Source organism: Petaurus breviceps, unplaced genomic scaffold (assembly GCF_028583685.1).
Source record: "Petaurus breviceps papuanus isolate PSGF00001 unplaced genomic scaffold, PetGlider_PUasm1.0 90775, whole genome shotgun sequence".
NCBI lineage: Eukaryota > Metazoa > Chordata > Mammalia > Diprotodontia > Petauridae > Petaurus > Petaurus breviceps.
In genome coordinates, this window is record NW_027187342.1 from 579149 (window position 1) to 601224 (window position 22076).

The following is a 22076-nucleotide window of genomic DNA, read 5'->3' on the forward strand; positions in this document are numbered from 1 at the left end:
CTGGCTTACCTTTGATTTGGAGTATCTATATGCAATCTCATCTTCCTGAAATGCCCTGTCCCTCTCTCTATTAGCAAAGCCATAGTCTCTCCACTCCATGATTCAATGCCTCCATTAAACCTTTCTTGAATGGCCAGACCCTAATGTTGTGTTTAGTTCTCTATGCCATATTTTCAGAAGGACAAAGAAAAACTAGAGTATCCCAAAAGTGATTAGGACAATGAAAGGCCTAGAAACCATGCCTTAGTGGAATAACTGAATGAAAGAATGATAGACATTTAGCTTATAGAAGAGCAGTCTCAAGGGGCAATGGCATCTGTCTTCAACCATCTGAAGAACTGTCACAAATAGAGAGAGTAAACTTAATCTATTTTGCTCCAGAGGGAGGAACTCAGGCAAACTGATAGGAGCTAACAAATTTCAGAGAAAGAGAGAAAGAAAGAGAGAGAGAGAGAAACAAAGAAATGACGAAAGGAAGGAAGGAAGGTAGGAAGGAAAGAAGGAAGAAAAAAAGAAAGGAAGGAAGGAAGGAAGGAAGGAAGGAAGGAAGGAAGGAAGGATGGAAGGAAGGAAGGAAGGAAGGAAGGAAGGAAGGAAGGAAGGAAGGAAGGAAGGAAGGAAGGAAGAGAGAATTCTAACTAGGACTAACCAAGAATGAAATGGGCTGCCTTGCAAAATAGTGAGTTCTCCATAACGTGAGAGTGCTGAAAGAGAATCTGGATCATCATCTGTCAAGAATATAGCTGAAGGGTTTCCTGTATAGCCTGAGAGGGTGGACCTCCCTTTATCTGTAATGTCCTTTCCAACTCCAAGCTTCAATGACTAATCTCACACCTGAATGTAATCTTTCCATTTACTTGAGCAGGACTAAGCACTTGGGTATATAATTTTATATCATCAAATGAGAAAGCACTTAAAGGGCTATATAAACGAGCATAATTATATTGTTTCTCTTGCTTTTGTTTTCTTTACTTGTACTTTTGTCATATATATGTCCTCTCTCCTCCATCAAATTTTCATGTACAGATCTTGGACTATCTCTTCAATTTTTCTCATATCCCCTACTCAAGGCTAGTAGAACTAGAGTACTATGGATACATACTAAGTCTTAGTTACTAGTATTTTTCTTTACATTTCTTAGACTTTTTATTAGCACTACATTTTTTTTTTAAAGCAATCGGGGTTAAGTAACTTGCTCAAGATTACACGGCCAGGTGTTTCTGGGTGGGTGCTAAGTGCCTGAGCCTGGATTCGATTCCCAGGTCATCCCGACACTGAAGCCGGTGCTCTTACTCGCTGCACTACCAGCACTACATTTTTTACTGTGATTTTTATTCTCCTCTACTATAACCTTCTAGCCCAAGGCATTTGAATTTTCAACCTATTATCTTGACAGATACAAAGTAACAGACAATAATGCTCTTTCAGAATAAAGTAACAACAATAAGCTGAGTTTCTTCTTCTCTCAGAAAGAACTCAGTTGAAAAATAAGTACTTACCATCAAATTGATAATGCATAGTTTGGTGGATGCGTTCTGTGACGCTGGCCAGCCAATCTTGAAAGGATAAAGTCACTTGTGATTCATCTAGCAGCTGATTACAGGCTGAAAGACAAGGATCTCTTCAGTAACAAACTATTTTTGCTCATAACATAAACAGTCAAAAACATGGTGAAAAGTTGACTAATTTGGAAGAATCAGAAAAGCAAAGAGTTAAAATCTTTTTTTAAAGTGGGAGACTAAAAAAAAGAGGATTTTTATATTAGGGAAAATTTTTAGAACAAAACCCATCAATATACCAAGAAGCTGAGAAATTTTCAAAACCTAGCAAAAAATTTAAGTATAACACATCAAATGGCTGTGTTCTTAATGAACTGATACATACAAATTAGTCAAATTCCTTTTAAATTTCTATCATCAAAGAAATCAAAATATCCAAGCTGCTTCTTAAAGAGCCAAAATCTGCCTTCAAGTATATTAGACTGATCTCTACATTATGGATTAAAATATCACACTTATATATCCAGATGTACCTAGAGCATGGGGTAATGAATAAAGAGCTGGCATTGGAGTCCAAAAGGCCTGTGTTCAAATCTTGCTTCAGACATAAATGAGCTACATGATGTTGGGTAAGTCATTTAACTCTCTAAGACTACAAGTTGCAGAACAGTTGCCCAAATGCCTTTGAAGAAGGAGTTACCTCTCACTGGGAAGTATCTACAACAAAATTACAGGTCTGGACCACAAAACATCCAATCCATCATTTAACTCAATTGAACAAATGTATTTCACTACCTACTATATGTAATATACTATGCTAGGTGTTGGGGAGACAAAGAAGAAACAAAACATAGTTTCTGCCCTCTAGGAGCCTACAATTTAGTGGGGCAACATGGTGTAGTAGAAAACAATGGATCTGAAGTCACAACTCCCAAGATGGTGTCCTGGCTCTGATTTTTACTAACTGTATGACTATGAACTTCACTTCTAAGCCTCAATTTGCTCATCTGTAAAATGGAGAGAGTACTACTTGTACCATCTATCTCACAGTTATTGCTCACATTTGTAAATCTTAGCATTAAAGTGCTATATAAATGTGAATAATAATAAGTTTTTATTATTATTATTACTAGAATAAGACAAATGTACAGATAAGTATAATGCAAATTATAATATGATAAATGCATAGAAGACTTCTAAGCAGAATAGTCTAAGAAATTCAATAAGGGAAAGATTGTCTCTGGCTGGAAGAAAAGTTTCATGATATACAGGGGAGGTGGTATGTGTACCAGGTGTGTCAGGCTACAACTACAAGGTCACAATTTAAAGAGGTTCTGAGAAGCATCTTAAGTCTTTGGGAGATAACAGCAGACTTAACCATCAAGAAACAAAGGATTCTTCTGTTTCTGGATGAAGAATTTAAACTCACTACCACAGTTATTTGGGTTTTGGTGTTTTTTGCTAAAGCATTAAGGAGCTTCTACACATTTTTTAGTTTAAAAAAATATAGACACAGGAAGGCTAGGTGGTACAGTGAATAGAGCACTGGCCCTGGAGTCAGGTGGACGTGAGTTCAAATCCAGCCTAAGACACTTAACACAAAAACTAGCCATGTGACCTTGGGCAAGTTACTTAACCCCAACTGCCCTCCAAAAAAAAGGCAAAAAAAATATAGAGATTATTGGTAACCTTGAATAGAGCAGTTTCAGACAATCAGTGGCACTGGAAGTCAAATGGCAAGGGAATTAATGTGGTGAGGAGTGGGGGATGTGGTGAAATTAAGGCAATATGTATAAATGACCCTTTCTAGGAGTGAGATTGGAAAGGGGAAAAGAGATAAAAGATGATAGCTTGAGAAAAAACAAAGTCAAGTGATAGTTTAAGGACAGGAAGATCTCAGCATGTTTGTAATAATACAAAGCTGTTTACCTTCCCCACTTACTTCACAGAGTTACTGTGAAGATGAAATGAGAAGATGAATATAAATTAAAAAGCACTATACAACTGTAAGATATTACTAGAGAAAGGAACTGCAATACCAAGTATGCATGTAGATAATAAAGTAAACAAGGAATTCCCTATTTTCCCCCCACAATTCTACAAAATTCACCCATCCAACCAAACATGTCAATATATTTCTATTACATTTGTTCATTTAAAACACATAATTTAACAGTCTAATAATATGTGTTCTATATTCTAAACATAATACAAAGAGGATCCAGTCATTGCTCAGCCCCTCCTTCTTTATTTCCCCAGCTTCCTAGTCTCCTTATGTCAAAATATTAACAACTTTGCCTATTTTCAGTATACAAATGGTTGAACAATTCTCAACAGAAAGTACTTTGAGTTCCCAAGGATAAAATTCCACCACTTGAAGTCATCCCAGTAAAGAGACACTTACCCTGCCTTTTTATTGAAGAGGTGACTGCAGGCTTTTTCAAACTGCTTTTTCTTAGATTACTGCTCACTGCATCTTGAGCCAAAAGTGGACTATTAGTCTGTGTACCTGAAATACAAATGACTGGAAACTTTAGGATGTCTGCAGGACATATATAAGATTTTAATTCTTGCAGGGACCAAAATGTGCAATGATTCCAACATAATGCTTGGGTACACTCTGCACATTCTATGAAAGAAATTAAAATAAATCTTTACATGTAGTTTTTAAATTCCTTTAACATTGAAACTGAGTGTTTAATAGAAAGGAATTAAATCCCATCAGATGAAAATTTCTGGTCAACAAGTATTTTTTTAAATGCTATCTACCTCCAGATAAAGAACTGATGGACTCAGAGTATAGACTGAATCATATTTTTTTTTCTTCTTTCTTTTTCTTGGTTTTTCTTTTTTTGGTTGTTATTGGAACATAGCTAAAGGGAAATTTCTTTTGGGGTTTTGTATTTGTAATGGTTTTGTATTTCTTGCCTTCTCAATGGGAGAGGGAATGGATGTGAGGAAGGAGAGAATCTGAAACTGAAAAAATACAACTGAGTAGAAAAAAATTTTTTTAATAAAATTTCATTAATATCTTTCATTTTAAAATTATCTACATTTCTCAATGTATGCTTCCTCTCAGAGATCCATTCTTTATAATAAGCAAAAAAGAAGGGACAAAATGTCCAACAAAACTAACCAACACTTCAAAAATATGCAGTTATATGTACCCATATAACCCCACCTCATCACCTCTGCAAAGTAGCTTGGGGAAATTCATCTTTACATAACAAAGCCTACCCATAAATTAAAAGGAGCAAAAGGCACCAGGAAGCCAGTGGAGCTTCAGGTCCTGCCTCCCTGAATAAAACTGACAAGAAGCATGTGAAGGTGGATAACACTTCCACTGTCTGATAAGATCAGAAAAAGGATAAAAAAATGTCATTTCTAGAAAAAGGGCAGGTTTTATAGTACTGCTTAACTAACACCATAGTACACAGTTCTAACTAGATTTTTAAAAATGTAAAGATGCAAATTTTATCAGAACTTCTAAAAAATAGAAAAACATCAACAGTATGAAAATACCAAAACTCAGAATTTGCATTATTTTGACCTCTAGATGTGAATCCATTTCTTGATTTACTCTTAAAAAAGAACAATTCTTTTAATTCCCCAGAAAATCAAGATGGTCTATTGCAACATATAAAACAGAATAAACCAAAAGTTCAAAACAGCTTCTCACCAGATGCTTCATCCCTTTTCCTCTTCTTTGGCTTAGAGGCAGTGGATTCACAAATCTGTGTTGTAGATTCTGGATGACAACCTAACTGGGGTACAATAATCCCTTTAAGACCTAGAAAACAGATCTCCAAATTAACAATCATTTAAGAGATCCAGTGTGCCCAGACTTAAAGAAAATTGAACTTACAAAAATCCAAATCCCCCAAAATATTTATTAAATCTGTTTCAAGATAGACTTCCTTTAAGTACTGAAGCGTTTTTCCAATATGAGAGAAAGGCCAAGGAGGAAAAGAGGAAAGAAGGGTGCATAGAAGCTTAAAGAGTTAGATGATGACTGCCAATTGGACATAAATACATTTTGCATTTTTTTAATCACTAAAATTCAATAAGACTGAGGAGTAAAACAAGGATGTCCATTATCACCAAGCATATTAAATGATACAAAAGTTTTATTGTAATTTTACTCTGAAATAAAAATCCTACCTATTTTTTTGCCTTATGGATTAAAAAATGCAATGTATGAATTGACAATTTGGCCCTTCAAGGTATCCTTAAATTCTAGTCTTTCTAGTGTAAACATTGTGCTGGAAATGCTAGCTATAGCAATAACACAAGAAAGAGAAATCAAGGGCATGAAAATGGCAAAGAAAAACCAAAATGGTCATTTCCTGCAGATGATATGATTTTAAATTCTTGGAAAATCCTAAAGAGTCAACTTAAAAGGGGCAGCTAGGCAGTGCAGCGAATAGAGCACCAGCCCTGGAGTCAGGAGGACCTGAGTTCAAATTCAGCCTCAGACACTTAACACAAAAAAACTAGCCATGTGACCTTGGGCAAGTCACTTAACCCCAATTGCCCTGCCTTCCCCCCTCCAAAAAAACAAAAACAAAAAACAAAACAAAACAAAACAAAAAAGAGTCAACTTAAAAAATTAAAAGAATCAGTTAAACCAGCAAAATTATAGGATATAAAATAAACCACATAAATCAGTAGCATTTCTGTTACTACCCAAAAAAACTAGCAACAAGATATAAATAGTCAAATTCCAATCAAGAATGTGTAAAATATTTGGAAATCTATCTCCTAAAACACACTCAAGAACTACATAAATCCAAATATAAAATTCTCTCTACAGAAACAGATACAGACCTAAATAGAGAAATATTAATTGTTCATAGATAGGCCAATATAATAAAATTACAATATTATCTAAATTACCTTACTTATTCAAACTACCAAAGGATCATTTTATAGAGCTAGAAAAAATAATAAAGCATTAATTTGGAGGAACAAAAGGTCAAGTACTTCAAGAAAAGTAAGGGGAAAAAAGTGAGAAAGAAAGGGACCTCTCAGTCCCAAATTTCAAACTGTTTTATAAAGCAGCAATCATCTCAATGATTTCATAAAAGAGAGGTCAATCAGTGAAACAAATTAGGGACGTAATCAAATTGACAGAATCAAATAAATCTAGTAGCTTAGTGTTTCACAAACACAAAGACCCTAACTACTGAGATAACAACTCACTGATAAAAACTGCTGGGAAAATTAGGAAGCAGAATGAAAGAAATTAGTTACATTTCAACATCAGTTACATTTCAACATTTCACAGTGACTTAAATGGACAGTGACTTAAGACTTAAAAGGTGATGTTATCAGCAAATTAGAAAAGCAAAGGAAAAAATCACCCTTCTGATCTATGGATGGGGAAAATACATAACCAAATAAGAGACAGAAAGATCACAGAAGATAAAATGGACAATCTAAATTTCATATAGTTAGAATGTTATGTACAAATAGAATCAGTACAGTTAAAATGAAAAGGAAAACAAATAAGTAACCGGAGGGACCTTATAGCAAGTTCTCTGATAAAAGATCTCATAGCCAAGATTTACCAAGAATTGATTCCAATTTTAAGACTGAGAACCATTCTCTAATAGATAGTCAATGAGAGGCTGCAAGAAAACAGGTACAATAATGCAGTGTTGGTGGAGTTGTGAATTGGTATGGTCATTCTGGAAAGCAATTTGGAATTATGGCCCAGAAGTCACTCAACTGTTCTTATTCTTCCACCCACTAGTAGGCATAAAGCCCAAAGAAATTTTTAAAAAGAAAGAACCCAGAGAAAGAGGGAAAAGATAAAAATAGCAGCCCTTTTCATAGTAATAAAAAACTAGAAAATAATGGGGTGCCCACCTATTGGGTAATGGCTAAACAAACCATGGTGTATATAAACGTAATAGAAAACTGTGACATGAAAAATGACAATAAACAGCTTCAGAGGGAATCAGGAAGAACTTTCTCTATGAATTAATACTGAGTGAACAGAACTAGAACAATTTATGCAATGACAACATTATAAAGACAAACAACTCTGAAGGATTTTAGAACTCTGATGAATGCAATGATAAAGCACAATTCCAGAGTATCAAAAAAGCAGCATACTATACCACCTTCTGCCAGAGAGGTGGTGGACTTAAAATGCAGAAAAGAAACATCAATTTTTAGATATGGTCAATGTGGGGATTTTTGTTTTACCATGTATATTTGTTATGAAGGTTTCTTTTTTTATTGTACATTTGGAAGAACAGAAAAAAGGAAATATCACTGAAATCAAAATGAAGGTAAAAGCAGAAACTACAATTGATCTTCAGAATTTTTAAGGACTACACATCTTCAAAAATCTGAGAAAAGCAAAAAGAATACTGAAGATTCTCAGACTTTTTAAAGACAACCATGAAACAGGTGAGAAATTCAAGTCTAAGCTATCATCTTACCATATAAATCAGCAGTTTGTAGTTCTCTGAATACATATATTGTGACAAATTGGATGAACAAATTTCAATATAGTCTAACTGTGCTACATTCAGATAATAAGGGGCCTTGCTGCTATGTATTTAACACCAAATACTTGTTAATTTCTCTTATAAAAATGGGTAGACTCACTCAGCTAGTTTCATTGTCAGAAATAAAATGTCAAAAGCTACATTTGAGAGGCCTCTAGATGTCAATCTACAGTATGGTTTGTGATAAAGATAAGGAAAGCCCTCTATCTTTGAATTTAAAAGCAACTAGTTGTTCCTTAAGATTGCAAAATCTTCTTAAAACACTACCAGGTGCTACTGCTCACTCTTTTTAAGATTCTGGCACTTATTTCACTCAGCCATTCCTTCTCATTTTAGAAATGAAAGAGTGCATGTGCCAACCCCACCTACCATTGGAATCAAAACTGAGAAAGTCAGAGAATTCCTGAGCCAATGTCTCATCACTGGCAAAGGCACAGATGCATGCAAAGAAGTGAATGCATCTCTGGGCCAGCTCATCCTTGGAGGTGTTTGATTTGTTTGATTTCAAAGTTTGGCAGGAGCAGAAGAACCGGCGCTCAGTCATGCTCTTGGAACTGATTTTCTGAACAAAGGATGCATGTAAATACCCTAAGCTGTGCTTCTGGCTGGCCTTGCACTTTACCACCAAAATGTTTTTAGTAATCCTTTGTACCAGTGGACCAGTAGGTTCTGTGGCCAATTGCCAGATGGTCTGTTTGGTTTCTGGGGAGGCCTGCATTGAGTTCAAGACCGAGCTTTTCAAGGTCAAAGGTGTGGCCTCTGCCTGGCAGTTTATGGCCAACTTGATATGCTGACATTGATTTTCAACAACACCTTGAGTAGCTGCTTTTAAACATGAAGGGACATAACATCGTCCTGAGCTCAGTTGGCTAATGATGGTACCGTCCACTGTCTGAATTGTCGTCTCTGAAACACCCAGCTCCACAAAACATCGGTAATCTGGACCCCTGTCTCTCTGCCGTACTGAGTAGATATGCAAATCAGATCCTGTGATTATTTTGACAGCTTCAATGCTGGGCTGCTTTCGTGCTCCATAGCGGAAGATGGTTCCACATGTTTTGTTCTTACAACTCAATCCTCGGGTTCCATTATACGTGCCACACCTGGGACACTTTCTGATTCCCCGCAAGGTAGCTTTTCCCAAATCAGATAAAAATGCTGGAACTTTAGTCCTCAGTGAGTTTGGTTCCATTTTTCACAGGCCCTAGAAAACAAATTAAGTCTTATCAACAGAGATGTACAATTTATAACAAATAATTTACATGTAATATTAAAGAAAGCATGTACAAAAGTCACTCACCACCTTCCAACTGAAATCTCAAACATAAATATCAATTTGAACCTACTAGTAAAATAAAAGGGTAGGAAAATTTTGTATTTTATATACTGTGGCATGTAACATAATGCTGGTGTTTAATATTACCAAACTGTTAGAAGTTTTCTATGGGATGAGCTTCTGCTCTATAAAAAGAACAAGATATAGAGAATATCTAACTTAACCCTTTAGCTTTAACATCCTATCCTTGAGTAAGGACAAGAATATTTCTTTCCCTTCCAGAGTTCCCTAAAACCCCCCAAATAATCTCAGGGTAGCAAAGCAGCTGTTGCACCTAGATGATGGCAAGACCTAACTGCTTTGTGGATTCACAAGGACTAGAAGGTATTTATCTAATGAGCTTGTGATCACCACAGAAGAGGTGCCAAAAACAACCTGTCCAAGTCATTGGCACCAACCAAACTAGAATCAGAAGTTTTAAACTTATGGTGTAACAATGAGGACATTCTGCTTCCTCTTTCCCGACCAGCCAATGGCAGGGCAGCTGCCTGATGGTTCCAAAGATTAGGCAAGATTCTCATTACATTCCACAGTGAATTGACTTTAGCCTAAAACTAACAAAGAACAAAAGTGTCTAAGGAGGAAACAGAAAAGAAGGAATCCAAATTATTACAGATGATAGGAAGATGCTAGCTACTGAGAAAAATAACTGGCCAGAATGGTATGATTGTCAAGAAGTTATAAATAATGCCAATGTTACTAGAAAAGAGGCAGCCGATAATACTTGTATATTAGTTTGTCAGTGTCAAAGTAAATTTTCACTTAGTTTAAAGGATATTGTGTTCTTTGCATAATTCCTCTAGTACTTCTTCTTTCTCTGGAACAGATGTTGTCAAATCAGCTACAATCGTTTTTATAGTAGTATGTTATTCATTTTATAGTGGTAAGTTATTCATTTTGCTAATAAAAATAATGTTTGTAATAATAAGTAGAATGCTTTATACCATTCAAAGAAATTACATGTACATCATCTCCTTTGACCATTATAATACTGTGAGAGATAGGAAAGTTTACAACAAACAGTGAAACAAAAAAAAGAAGTTTAAGTAACTTGCCAAGATAACATAAGTCACAAAGTTAGGATTGCATGTAAGTCCCCCTGATTTCTAATTATATACTATTTGATATCATATTGCTTCTCATAAGACCAAATAGTGTAAATCTTTGTTGTTGAAAGCTGACATGTTACCATTGCTCCCAAGATGGCCTGGTTAATTTGATTACTTCCTTTTCAATCTTATGTTGATACTACTCAATCTGAAATACTTATCTGAAGATCAAACTAAGGGAAATGAAGTACATTTATGTTGCTATTATTGCCAAACACATAAAAGTCATGAAACTAAATAGAAGGGTAAGTCACAGGTTCTCTTTAGAGAAATGAATAAAGGAACTAAAAGCTGGTTTCATGACTTCTTATAAGACAAGAAAATGTTATAAGAAACTCAATTATCTTGCCTTAAACTATTCACAATAAGCATAAGCAAACATACCACTATAAAAACAATTGTAGCTTATTTGACAACATCTGTTCCAGAGAAAGAAGAAGTACTAGAGGAATTATGCAAAGAACACAATATCCTTTAAACTAAATCCAGAGTTTCATTCCTCAGCTCCAGATTCACATCACCAGGCATTTCAAACTCAACATGTCCAAAACATAATTATCTTTCCTCCAGAAAACCTTCCTTCTTCCTAACTTCTCTATTTCTTCTGCAGCCTCTATCATACTTAACCCAGGTAAGTTATCTTAGGGTCATCTTTACTCTCCCCTCATATTCCCATCTATTGCTGACGATTAAGTCCACCTCCAAATTTCTCATAACCACCACTTCTCCCTATTCATAGTTCAAGCCCTCATAACCTTTTGCCTGGACTACTGTTCGTCTCCTGCTGGTCTTCTCCTCCAATTCATCACTCACATGACTGCCAAATTGATGTTCTTAAAGCATAAGTCTAACTTCCTTTGATGCTCAAAGCAGCATGTGTGGCTACCCCTTTCCTCTAAGATAAAATGAAAACTCCTCAATTTGGCATTTAATGCCTCATGTAAAAAACAAAGAAATCAATAAAAAAGTTAACTTTCAAAAAAAATGTTGGAAACCATAGGATTCTAGGGATGAAATCTCCCCATAAACAAAGGAAAAATCAATGAAGGGAGTCATTAAGTGTTATTTATTAATCTACTTAGTGGTTTTCAGAATTACTTTTATTTTCAAATAAGTTTTAAAGATAAAACTTATCACAAAAATATTCCATATTATGATATTAATATTTTTAACCACAATGTGTAGGTTGGCATTCCAAAGAGTCAATGGACTTTTTGAACTTTCCTAATTCTTATTAGATGTTAACCTGCATTTATTTTAAAATATCAGAACCACATGTCAGGCATAACAAAGTGTTCATTTTGTCGAAGTTTGTACTTCTAAAAGATACAGGCTGTTCTTTCACATTCTTCCAGGCATAAAGGAAAAACAATATCTCAGTATACCAAATCAAGTGGTCATGATTGCCACAACAGTAACTTCGAAAACTGTAATAAAAATGGAAATGACAATACTTGTTTCATGAACTATCTCAAAATGCTGAGAGTCTTTTCCTAAAATGTATATCAGTATGTGAGTACTAAGTTTTGTATGGATAACACTCGATTACAATGCCTAGAATATAATAAGTTCTTAATAAATGCTTACTGACTGATAAAAATAATCGATTATATATTATTATATTCTTCTAAAAGACTCTTGAACACCATAGGCACTTAATGTTTGAAGTGAATTTAAGCACAGTACCTAGCACATAAAAAGCACTTAATAAATGCTTGTTGACTGACTGAATTCTACTCTTTAGGTTATGTATGATTGCATATAAATACCAACAAATAATTGTGAGGGGAAGTGGGAAGAAATTAAGGCAGATTTTTGCTAATTAAAAAAAATTTTAATTAAAAAAAAAGGAAGCATGCCACTTCAGATGTACAGGGCAGCCTAAAAAAAATGATATTTATATTTGTTCTTTGTCAAAGTCCTCCTCTAATGCCTCACTGTGACATGAATGGGATTCTGGTTTCTTGAAGAAATGCCAAGCTTTAACAAGCCCAAGAAAGCTAGAAAGGATTTAAGTATAGAATGTGATCTAAGCATATGATTTAAGTATAGAATATGATCTAAGAACCAGCTAAGTTTTTTCAAGGAGACTCATTTTCAAAAATCTGGTGATTTTTTTTTAATACAGGAACTTATAAAATTGCTTACTAAGGGCAACTAATAAGTAAATGGCACCCTACAGTCTAATAAATAATGTATAAACTCCTAATCCTGGCATTCAAAGTCAGACACAATTTATTTCCAAATTACCTTTCAAGTTTTTTCTCATACTGTTTCTCTTACTATATTTCCAATTAAACTGATTATCTACTCCCTACCCTCCTGTTCTCCTTTGTGCCTTTACTCACACCATGTCCTTTACCTGAAACTGACATCTACTGTCATCCCATATCTCTACCTGCCCTCTTTTCCCTACTCAAATGCTCCTTCCTCTATGAAACATTCCTACACACACACACACCAAAATGCAAACTCTTTCCTCTTCAGATTTCTCACACTACTTTTCCTCTTCTTATACCACTTCATCTTCTTACACATCTCACTCTCCTTTGTAACAAAGGTATTGGCTTGCATCCTGTCACTGAATATTTAAAAGTACTGAAATACTGTATATTGCAAAATACTTCAAAGCTTAATAAAAAAAACTTTCACATTATTTCTTCACTACAATAATTCTGGGAGGTAGGCAGAGAAAATATTGTCATTCCGTCTTGGTAATAATACTATTTTAAATTTGTAAAATGTTTTAGCCATCTCTTCCTCGGGGATCTGTGATTTCCTCCCTGTGTATGTTCCCAGGGAGTTCACAACAGCACTATGATTTAGTAGACAGTCCTTGAGAGTTTCTGTGGCCAAATCACTTTGCCCCAACCAAATTCAGCTAGGATGTTCTTTGAATGACTTGGCCTCACTCCTCAAAGCCCTTTTTCATCTTAGGAGCAGCTGCTAGAGTTTCTGATCCATTGGCAGAGCCTGAAAGAACCTAGGATCACCTCTAAACCATGATCAAACACTGGAGGAATTTGTGGAGAACGGTTCTCATTTCACTATTTATCCTCTTTCTTAGATCTCAAAAATAACAAAAATGATGTTTCGTTGGGGAGACGGGAAAAGAAAGGAATACTCAACTGTTATAGTACTGATTTGGAAACATAAGGTATGGATAGCAAGAAAGAGGTTTTCTTTTACAAAACACTATTACAATCCTCAGTTATGAGACATTTACCCTTTAGCTATCAGTTTTGTAGATATCTGTTCCTCTCTAAAGATCATAGACTGAAATGAAGCTCTCTCCAAATCAGTTTAAGGATCCTCTTTTGAAATGAATATTGAAATCTAGAACCTGGTTTCACATCCCAGCTCAACTACTTACACCACCGTGACCCCGTATGATCTTTTCTGGGGCTCGATTTTCTCACAGGCAAAATGAGAAGTTGGCTTTGGTGACTTCGTTCCAGCTATAAATATACGATCCGATCCAAAAACTGGTATTCGCGACTGAGGCTCAAACGGCATAACTTACAAATCTTCAAAGAGTCACAGAAAAGTCAGATAGCATAATCATCATCTTTAGGGTTCAAAAAGCACATTTCCTCACAAAGCTGAAGAGGAGCTAGCACAGGAATGATCAGCCCTTTCCACCGGGTCAGCAACTGAGGCTTGAGAGTTTGGGTCCCCGGTCCGGGATCGCACAGGTGGGTAACGAGGGAGCCGGGCATGCACAGCCCCGCTAACTGAAGCCCCCAGCCCCGGGTCCGAAGGCAGCACCTCTGCCTCCCCCAGGGCCAGGGTTACCCTTGCCCCGCCTGAACCAAGTCAGAAGGTAAGGAGCGGAAAGAGCCCTGTATCTGGAACAGAAGAACCGGAGTTCGAACTTTGCTTACGACACCAACTAACTGTGCAACCCCTGGAAAGCGACTTTCCTCTCGCCCGCCACGCATCCCCTGACCCCCAGCTCCCCCGAGCCTCAGTTTCTCCGCCGCACGATGAAGGGATCGTCTGGATCACGTCTAAGCTGCCTCCAGCTCTGACAGTCCCCGATCCTGGTGCTGCGGCTCAGAGTGGACATGGGCGCCCATCAGCCTCCTCTCCAGGAATGGCACCAACCTCACGGCCTCCCCCGGCTCCGGACCTGCCTTTCCTTCAGCCCTGCCCGCCTCCTCTCCATCCCGTCTGGGCGTGACGGGAACAAGCAGTTCCTCAGAGCCCTGCCACCCTCAGAGGAGGGCAGCCTCCCGGCATCCCCCGCGCCCTCGTACGTCACTTCCGCTCACTGTCAGAAGCGGGACCAGCTTCTCTGAGCCTCTCCTGCCCCGCCCGACGCCCTTGCCTCGGTTTGGTAGTACGGCAGTTCTCTGCCCCCTGACAAACCGTTCCCCTCCTGGCGCGCCACATCGCACTTAGATACCTGTTTTGGCAGCCTCGGCCCGCAGCTTCGCCCTAAAGCCCAAGCTGGCAGCCACCACAACCAACCCTCAGCTCAGACCCTCCGCCATGGCTTCTTACAAGTAGCGGCCAACCGACAGCTGTAACGGCAGCTACGATTGGCCGAAAAACTCCCACGTGGCGGATAATACACGTCCCACTCCTTTCTCCCGCCCCAAAGGCCAGCTGGGAATAGTAGTTTCGCAACTCCGAATTCAATTAAATTCCATAACGATTTTGAGTGCTCTGCCTTGAACAAGGGGAAGGGCGCTAGGTGTAGTAAGTGACACAAAGACAAAAAGAAGGTCATTGTCTTAAATACTGTAAGTGGAAACGAGATAGAGGAGGCGGAGCACGCAGAAAGGCTATTCATTCTTTGTCGTCTCGCAAGAAATGAGCCCGAACTTGGAAAAGGAGGAAAACTTAAGACGTGGAGTAACCTGAGCATTTTTGACACAAACATCAATTCTGTTGTAGGTATGCCCACTTTTGTCTTTGGTCAACAACACCTAAAGTATTTAGATACAAGGTAAAAAATTCCTTTCCCTGAAAGTATCTAACATGCAAACTGCTTGCTTTGTTGCAAGAATGTTTCATTTGACCTTTAAAAGGAAAAGCTGGGAAGCCAGAGAAACTGGAACAGTACACACGGACTTCGTTCTGTCTAAAAGCATGTGCAGCCATACTGCCCCTCCATGGAACCCTGTGCCGAAGAGAAACGTGAGTGGTAGAAACGGCTGTTGTCCAGTATTTTTCTCTTGCTGAGGGGCAGGATAGGACCCAAATACCATATAGGGTATCATATCCAGACGTGGGTCCTTCCTTTTGACATCAAAAGGTGACTGGATTTGTAAGACAGGGTGACTCTTCCAGAATCGCAAGTCCAGCAACAAAATACGGGGTTGTCCCTAGGTCGGACACGTAGTTTCCTCATTAACAACGTATATTTTCAAGAAATGAAATGCTCAACATTTTAATTAGCATAAATTTTAGCCATGACAATTACATATGGAATAAAAAAGCTTGAATTAGTTATTGGGGACTATTTTCCATATTAATGAGATTTTCTGTGTCTATGTCTTCCTATGAATCTCATTTATGCTAATGTAAATCAGGACTGGTGAAGGCCCAGAATGCAGTGGTTGGAGACTTTGATAGCTGACCAAGCTCTAGCTAAGCACTCCAGAGCCTGTTTCAGCCCACCTTCATGGTCTTGGAACAAATTGTTTTCATCCACCCTTTGGCTGGGGTAGCATGTCCTTCACATGCTTTGGGTACACACCTTTCCCCACTCACTGGGTTTGAGGACTGTAGATTATCCTCAACCTGGGTTTTGCCTATCTGCTCAGTTTTACTTGGCTGTGGCTGCTGTCAATGCTACAACTTCTTGGAGCCACAGGTAAGATCTAGTTAACAGGTAGAGACACCTGAAGAGGATGAGTAGCCCTGAAACTCTCATAAGAGGTATTAATCCTTCCTGAACACTCCAGTATGCCACATACAATACAGTATTACATAGGCTTGAAGGACCTTGAAGGGGTGGGGTTCAGCAGATGGGAGTCTTCCTTGACTCTAGCACACAAACCAAATGCTTTGCTTTTGCTGGGAGAGGGTAGTGCTTAGGTCCCTGGGAAGTAGGATCCACCAAAGCAGTTTAATCTTGATCATTTAAGAGTTTGGGTGGGTGCACAACTTTTGCACATTTTTATGTCTAAATAAATGTATCCCATATCGTTACTAGCCTGAGTATTCTATATGAGGTCTAGGCTCATTATCTTTTCTTGACATGAACCAAAATCTGGGCACAAGAAGCAGCAAAAAGTGATTAGTGAGAATATCCCAAGGCTGAACCCAACCCAACCCTTTTAAATCCAGCAAGATGCTAATATGCTTCTGGGCCTGAGAATAATTAATTTGACTTTAGCCAGAGGACAGGGAAAATTGAACATTTGGATAAGAGATGGCCCCCTGCGTTCATCTGAGTTGGTATTTATTACAGAGTAGGAGTTTTATCTCAATTTAGCACAAGTGTCTTGCATACAGTAAAGATTTAATGTTTCATGTACTGTTACACTGTATTTCAGTCTAAGGGGCTGAAACAAAAAGCATAGATGACTGCAGGGCATAGTTTTACACTTCATTAGATGCCAGTTATGCAAGTAAAAAGATCAACTCTATTTCTCCTGACCACTAAGGGTTTGTGTGTGGCAGGTCACTTTTTCCAACCACCTTCCACGGAAAAGAAAGACCTTCTAACAAGAAAAATCTAAGTACATCCAAAACATCACAAAACATTTGAGCTGGAAAAGAACCTAAAAATTATCTAGCGATAGGGCGGCTAGGTGGCACAGTGAGTAGAGCACCGGCCCTGAGTTTCAGATCCGGCCTCAGACACTTAGCATACACACACACACACACAAAAAAAACCTAGCCGTGTGACCTTGGGCAAGTTACTTAACCCCAATTGCCCTCCAAATAGCAATAAAAATAAAAATAAATTTATCTAGTGAGTCCACAGGTTCCCGAAGTGGGCAATACTGCCCCATGCGGAGCAGTGCAAGCATCGAGAGGGGAAGGGGAGCAGTAGTAGCCTCAGGGGCATTGAGTAAAAATAAAGGGCACTGTGTGGAAGCATAAGGAAAGAGAAAATTTTGAAAAATCATTCATACATGTTTCATCTCTTGTGTAACAGCAGGCCTACAGTCTGAAGCATACCAAAGGATTTTGGGCAGCCCATGAAAAACGTGGAGGAAAACATCCTTTGTCGAGGAAATCCTTTGGCAGGCTGCAAGTTGTGGAGGTTAGAATTAACAGAATTAAATATATAATTATTATAGAATTAAATCAACAAAATTAAAGTTGTAGTGATTATTTTCCAAATAAACACAAAATGCAAGTTATAACTGATCAGTGGTCAAGTCCACCTGATGGGTCTTAACAAGCAAGTGTTAGCAAGTGAGCCTGTCACACATTGTTAGGAAGTCCAGCATACACTAGCAGGAATATGTGCTTGTAATGACTTGTTTACAAGTTACATTACACAACATTGCATCATCAAAATTTCAATGCAGGAAAAAACCCATAAATAAATTAAAAATGCTTTTATATTTTTTTCAAATCATGTTAAAAAAAAAAAACTTTTTTAAAGGGCAGGGGAAGGGGGGACGCTAATATTTTGAAAAAGGGGCTGTAAGCCAAATAAGTTTGGGATCCTCTGATGTAGTCCAAGAGAAAATTGTAGTAGGCTACAGGTTTCCTGATTCCTGTTCCAATGTATTCATTGAGATTGATTTCACCCACACATAGTGGCAAGAACATTGAATTTGGAGCCTGAAGACCTGAGTTTGAATCCTGGTTTTAGTACTTACTGTTGAGTCTCTGAATCCATTTTCATATTATGTAAAATGATAGGGTCGGTCTAGAATGATCTAAGCTTCTTTCCATTCCTAATCCTAAATCTATGCCACTGGATCAGAGGGAAGCTGTACTATTAATTCAGTGTTGCTTTTGGCATTTCATTCAACCTCTATGTGCTACAAAGGGCTACCCTGCCTACCTCAGAAGCTTGTCTGAGAAAATGAGATAAAGACAGTAGACTTCAGTTTTGTACCTAGTTTCCTCAACTACAAAATGCAAAGATTAATGCTTGCACTATATATATCAGAGTTGCAAGGAAATTAAGATACTACAAAAATGAATTATTACACTGTAACAGCCATTAACTTTAATCACTGCTGAAGCATTTGTAATACTCTAAGGAATCTGAGGGGCAGCTAAGTGGCACAGTGAATATAGAGCACTGGCCCTGGAGTCAGGAGGCCTCATACATTTAATACATCAAATTCGGCCTCATACATTTAACACTTACCAGTCTTGTGACCTTGAGCAAGTCACTTAACCCCAATTGCCCTGCCTTCCCCTCTCCAGAAAGAAAAAGCAATCTGATTAAAGATGGCAAATTTACATAAACAATGGCCACAAATTGCACTCAACTATATCACAACTGTTTGGAATAGTCAAAGAAACAAGAACTACATGGAGTAGGAAGTTCCATAGGTTGACCTCTTAAAGCAATAGTATGAAATTACTTTTATGAGGGTTGCAATCTGTCAGCAGAGGGAGGAACCATACTAGCAGGATCACAGATCTTAAAAGCATTGAAGTATCTAAGGATAAAGCAACTGCACATTTAAACTTTAGTAATTTTGTTTGGAATACACTGAAGAAGCAGAAAAGGTGGAAAAGACACCTTTTAAGTTTCGTAGTCCAACCATGCAGCCTCTAAATGGATAATTTCTATCATATACCTGATATGGATCATTTCTATCATATACCTGATACACAGTTATCCCTGTCCAGCTTCTTGAATTGTCTTGCCTGTCCCTCTCCTTGTGTCACATTCCTATCCATCCCCTACAGCCCAATTCAAATGCCATTCCATCTATGAAATTTTATGGATTTTGTCAATCAATAACGATCTTTTGACCTTAGACTTAGAATTGCACTGATTCTTGCCATACATTATTTTGTGTTACCTAAACTGCATTTGGAAAAATACACACTGCTTCTAAGTCTCAAATTGCTCCTTTATGCCAACTCCCATCGACACATTCCCTCACTGGTGCTATTTGGCATAAAAACCCACAATTTCTAAAGAAACAAAACTATAGGTAGTCCCAAAGAGCACTGATGAAGTGTGCACCATATATAAGTAGGCTGTACTACCATCATCAACAATTACTTATGTAAGAATAATTTATGATAGCCAAGAAACAGATAACTGAGAAAAAAAAAAAAGAGGTGAGCCAGTTATATAGCAAGTATATTGACAGAAGCCCAAATACCACTTTATCAATTAATATAAAAAAGCCTCCCGAGTCGGGTAGATCCTCTGTGAAGGATCTGTGTGAGGGTATGGACAAGAATCCACACAGTGAGTTGGGGGTAGATGAACTGTGATCTGTACTAGCAGAAAGAATCTAAATCAAAGTTTAATCAATTATTTTCCAATGATAGAAAATTCATTATCTCATAGTATAGCACAATCCATTACTGGACAGCTGTCAGTTTTTAAAATGAATCAAAATTTACCTATCTAAAATGGATAACTTCTACCTAATTTTATCTGCAGGAACAACACAAAATGCCATCTAGGTGATATCTTTCAAATACCTGAAGACAGTTATCATTACTCCCTCTCTACCCATCTTTTTTCTCCAAGTTGTACATCCTCAATTGCTTCAATTAAACCTTGCACAATACTTCACATTCAGTTTCCACTGGTCCCTCTTCTGAATGTACTACACTACAGTTTACTAATGTCTCATAAAAAGTGGTAACCTCTCCCCAATTTCATCTTGTCTTTTGAACTACTTAAAATGGAAATGTTATAAACATTTCACACTCAAAATATAACCAAAACAGAAATCTTTCCTTTCAACTCTCCCAAATTTCCCTGACTGTTGAGAATCCTACCATCCTCCCCCTCCCTATCACCCATAGTCACAACCTGTGTCACTCTTCAATTCCTCAAAATAGCAATACCCATCCATTAAATTGTCATCTTATCATTTTAACCTTCATAACACTTCTCATAAGGTCCCTTCTCTCTAATCACAACGTCATTAGCCTGGTGCAGATCCACATTCCCTTATTTCTAGAATTCTGTAATAATTGGTATTCCTGCTTTGACTCTTAATTCCAACCCATCTTTCACTAAGCGATTTTCCTAAATGCCTGACCACGTCCTCCCCCATTCAACAAACTGGTTCTCCAGTATCTCCAAGATCAAACATCAACACTTTAGCATAGTTCATAACCTGGCTCTTTTTCTACATTTCCAGACTCTTCACCTTACTCCTCCCTCCATCTACAATCCAAAATCACTTTCTCGCACTCCATCTTCCAACCCTGTGCTTTTTTTTTTTTACTGGCTGCCTTCCATGCCCAGAATGCTCTTCCTCCTCACCTCTACCTTCTAGCTTTCTTCAATCTCAAATTTCATCTGTAGAAGCCTTTCCAGGTCTCTACTCTAATACCTTGCCTCTGAGTTCATTTATACTGTATATATCTTGCATGTTCCATGGTTGTTTTTGCATGTTCTCTTTCCAAATAAAATGTCTGGCACATGGTAAATAATGAGCATTAAGTGCTTTACTACATGCTTGCCAGATGCTGTGCTATGACTTAACATTGTAGAGCTTAAGACTGGGTTGACTCCATCCACCAATAGGTATACAAGATGAACACCCCAAATTTCCTCAATCCTCATCCCCTTTCATACAGTTCTTAATATTTCCTGCATAAAATCTATAAATTAAAATAATACCCATTTAAGTTCCACGAATTTGAATTCAGGAATGGTATCCTTTGGGATTTTCACAAGTAAATTGTTATCAAGTCAATGACAATCTTGACAAACAGAAGATGAATAAAATCCCAAATTAGACCATTAACTCTTAACTTTTTGGAAAATAAGATTTAACAGAATAGTTTGTTGTCTCCTTCCATCTTTCCTGTCTTGTTTTGTTGCTGTTATTTTCAGAAAGGTCTAGGCAACACAAATGTTCCAACTCTGTTTTCCTTATGTTTCTTTGTATATTTGCCATTCTTTGCAGTACAATAATGTCCTATTACATTTATATACAACTTTAAAAAAAATGATTCATGAATACAGGCTTTCTTTTGGTATTAGAAACTGCATTTTTTTTTAAATAAAGATATTCCCACTCTACCTCCCTTTGAATATCCTCAAGCTACTCCTAGCACTTAGATTACTGTTTCAAGGGTTAAATTCCTCTCCAAAAAAGAATGCACTAATATTACAGTCCTAACAAATAACTGATATTCCTCCAATATTTTACCATAATTTATTATAATTAAATTATAATTTCTGAACATTTTTTGTCAATTTGATGAATGTAAGGTGATATGGTATCTCCTCCTATATATGGATGTCTCATTGTAGAATGGAAGTGACCATGGAATTTAAAGTCATGCCAAAGCAGCACAACTTAAAAGATGTCTGTAAAGAGTTTACAGTGCCTAGCACATAAGAGGTGTTACATATGTCCAGCAGGTCTTAAGCTGAAAGTCTTAGAGTATGAGTTTGTCAATAGGCAATATTACTTGAGGACCATTCTAAGATTGAAGATGTTAGCAGAGGGTCATATACCAGGTCATGAAT

The 22076-nt window shown here is 37.4% G+C and overlaps 1 protein-coding gene and 1 long non-coding RNA gene across 5 annotated transcripts in view; one reads left to right on the forward strand and one right to left on the reverse strand.

Annotated features, from left to right (window-relative positions):
* Window positions 1–15010, reverse strand: part of CUNH2orf42 (chromosome unknown C2orf42 homolog) — a 163941-nt gene extending 148931 nt beyond the window's left edge. For 2 of the 4 annotated variants that reach the window (XR_011164602.1, XM_069068849.1), the window contains exons 1-5: window positions 14874–15010; window positions 8390–9224; window positions 5179–5289; window positions 3904–4008; window positions 1500–1604 (exon numbers count right to left, since the gene is read on the reverse strand). Coding sequence is in view for 3 of the 4 variants with exons in the window: in XM_069068849.1 (XP_068924950.1) it covers window positions 1500–1604; window positions 3904–4008; window positions 5179–5289; window positions 8390–9212 (1144 nt within the window). In the remaining variant the exon portion in view is untranslated. The remainder of the gene's footprint in view (window positions 1–1499; window positions 1605–3903; window positions 4009–5178; window positions 5290–8389; window positions 9225–14873) is intronic. The other 2 variants (XM_069068850.1, XM_069068848.1) reach the window with 2 other exon arrangements.
* Window positions 15011–15158: 148 nt separating this feature from the next.
* LOC138146797 (uncharacterized) lies at window positions 15159–21851 on the forward strand. The gene is made up of 3 exons (XR_011164603.1): window positions 15159–15610; window positions 17583–17690; window positions 20022–21851. It is a non-coding gene; the product is annotated as an uncharacterized lncRNA (long non-coding RNA).
* The last annotated feature ends 225 nt before the right edge of the window (window positions 21852–22076 follow it).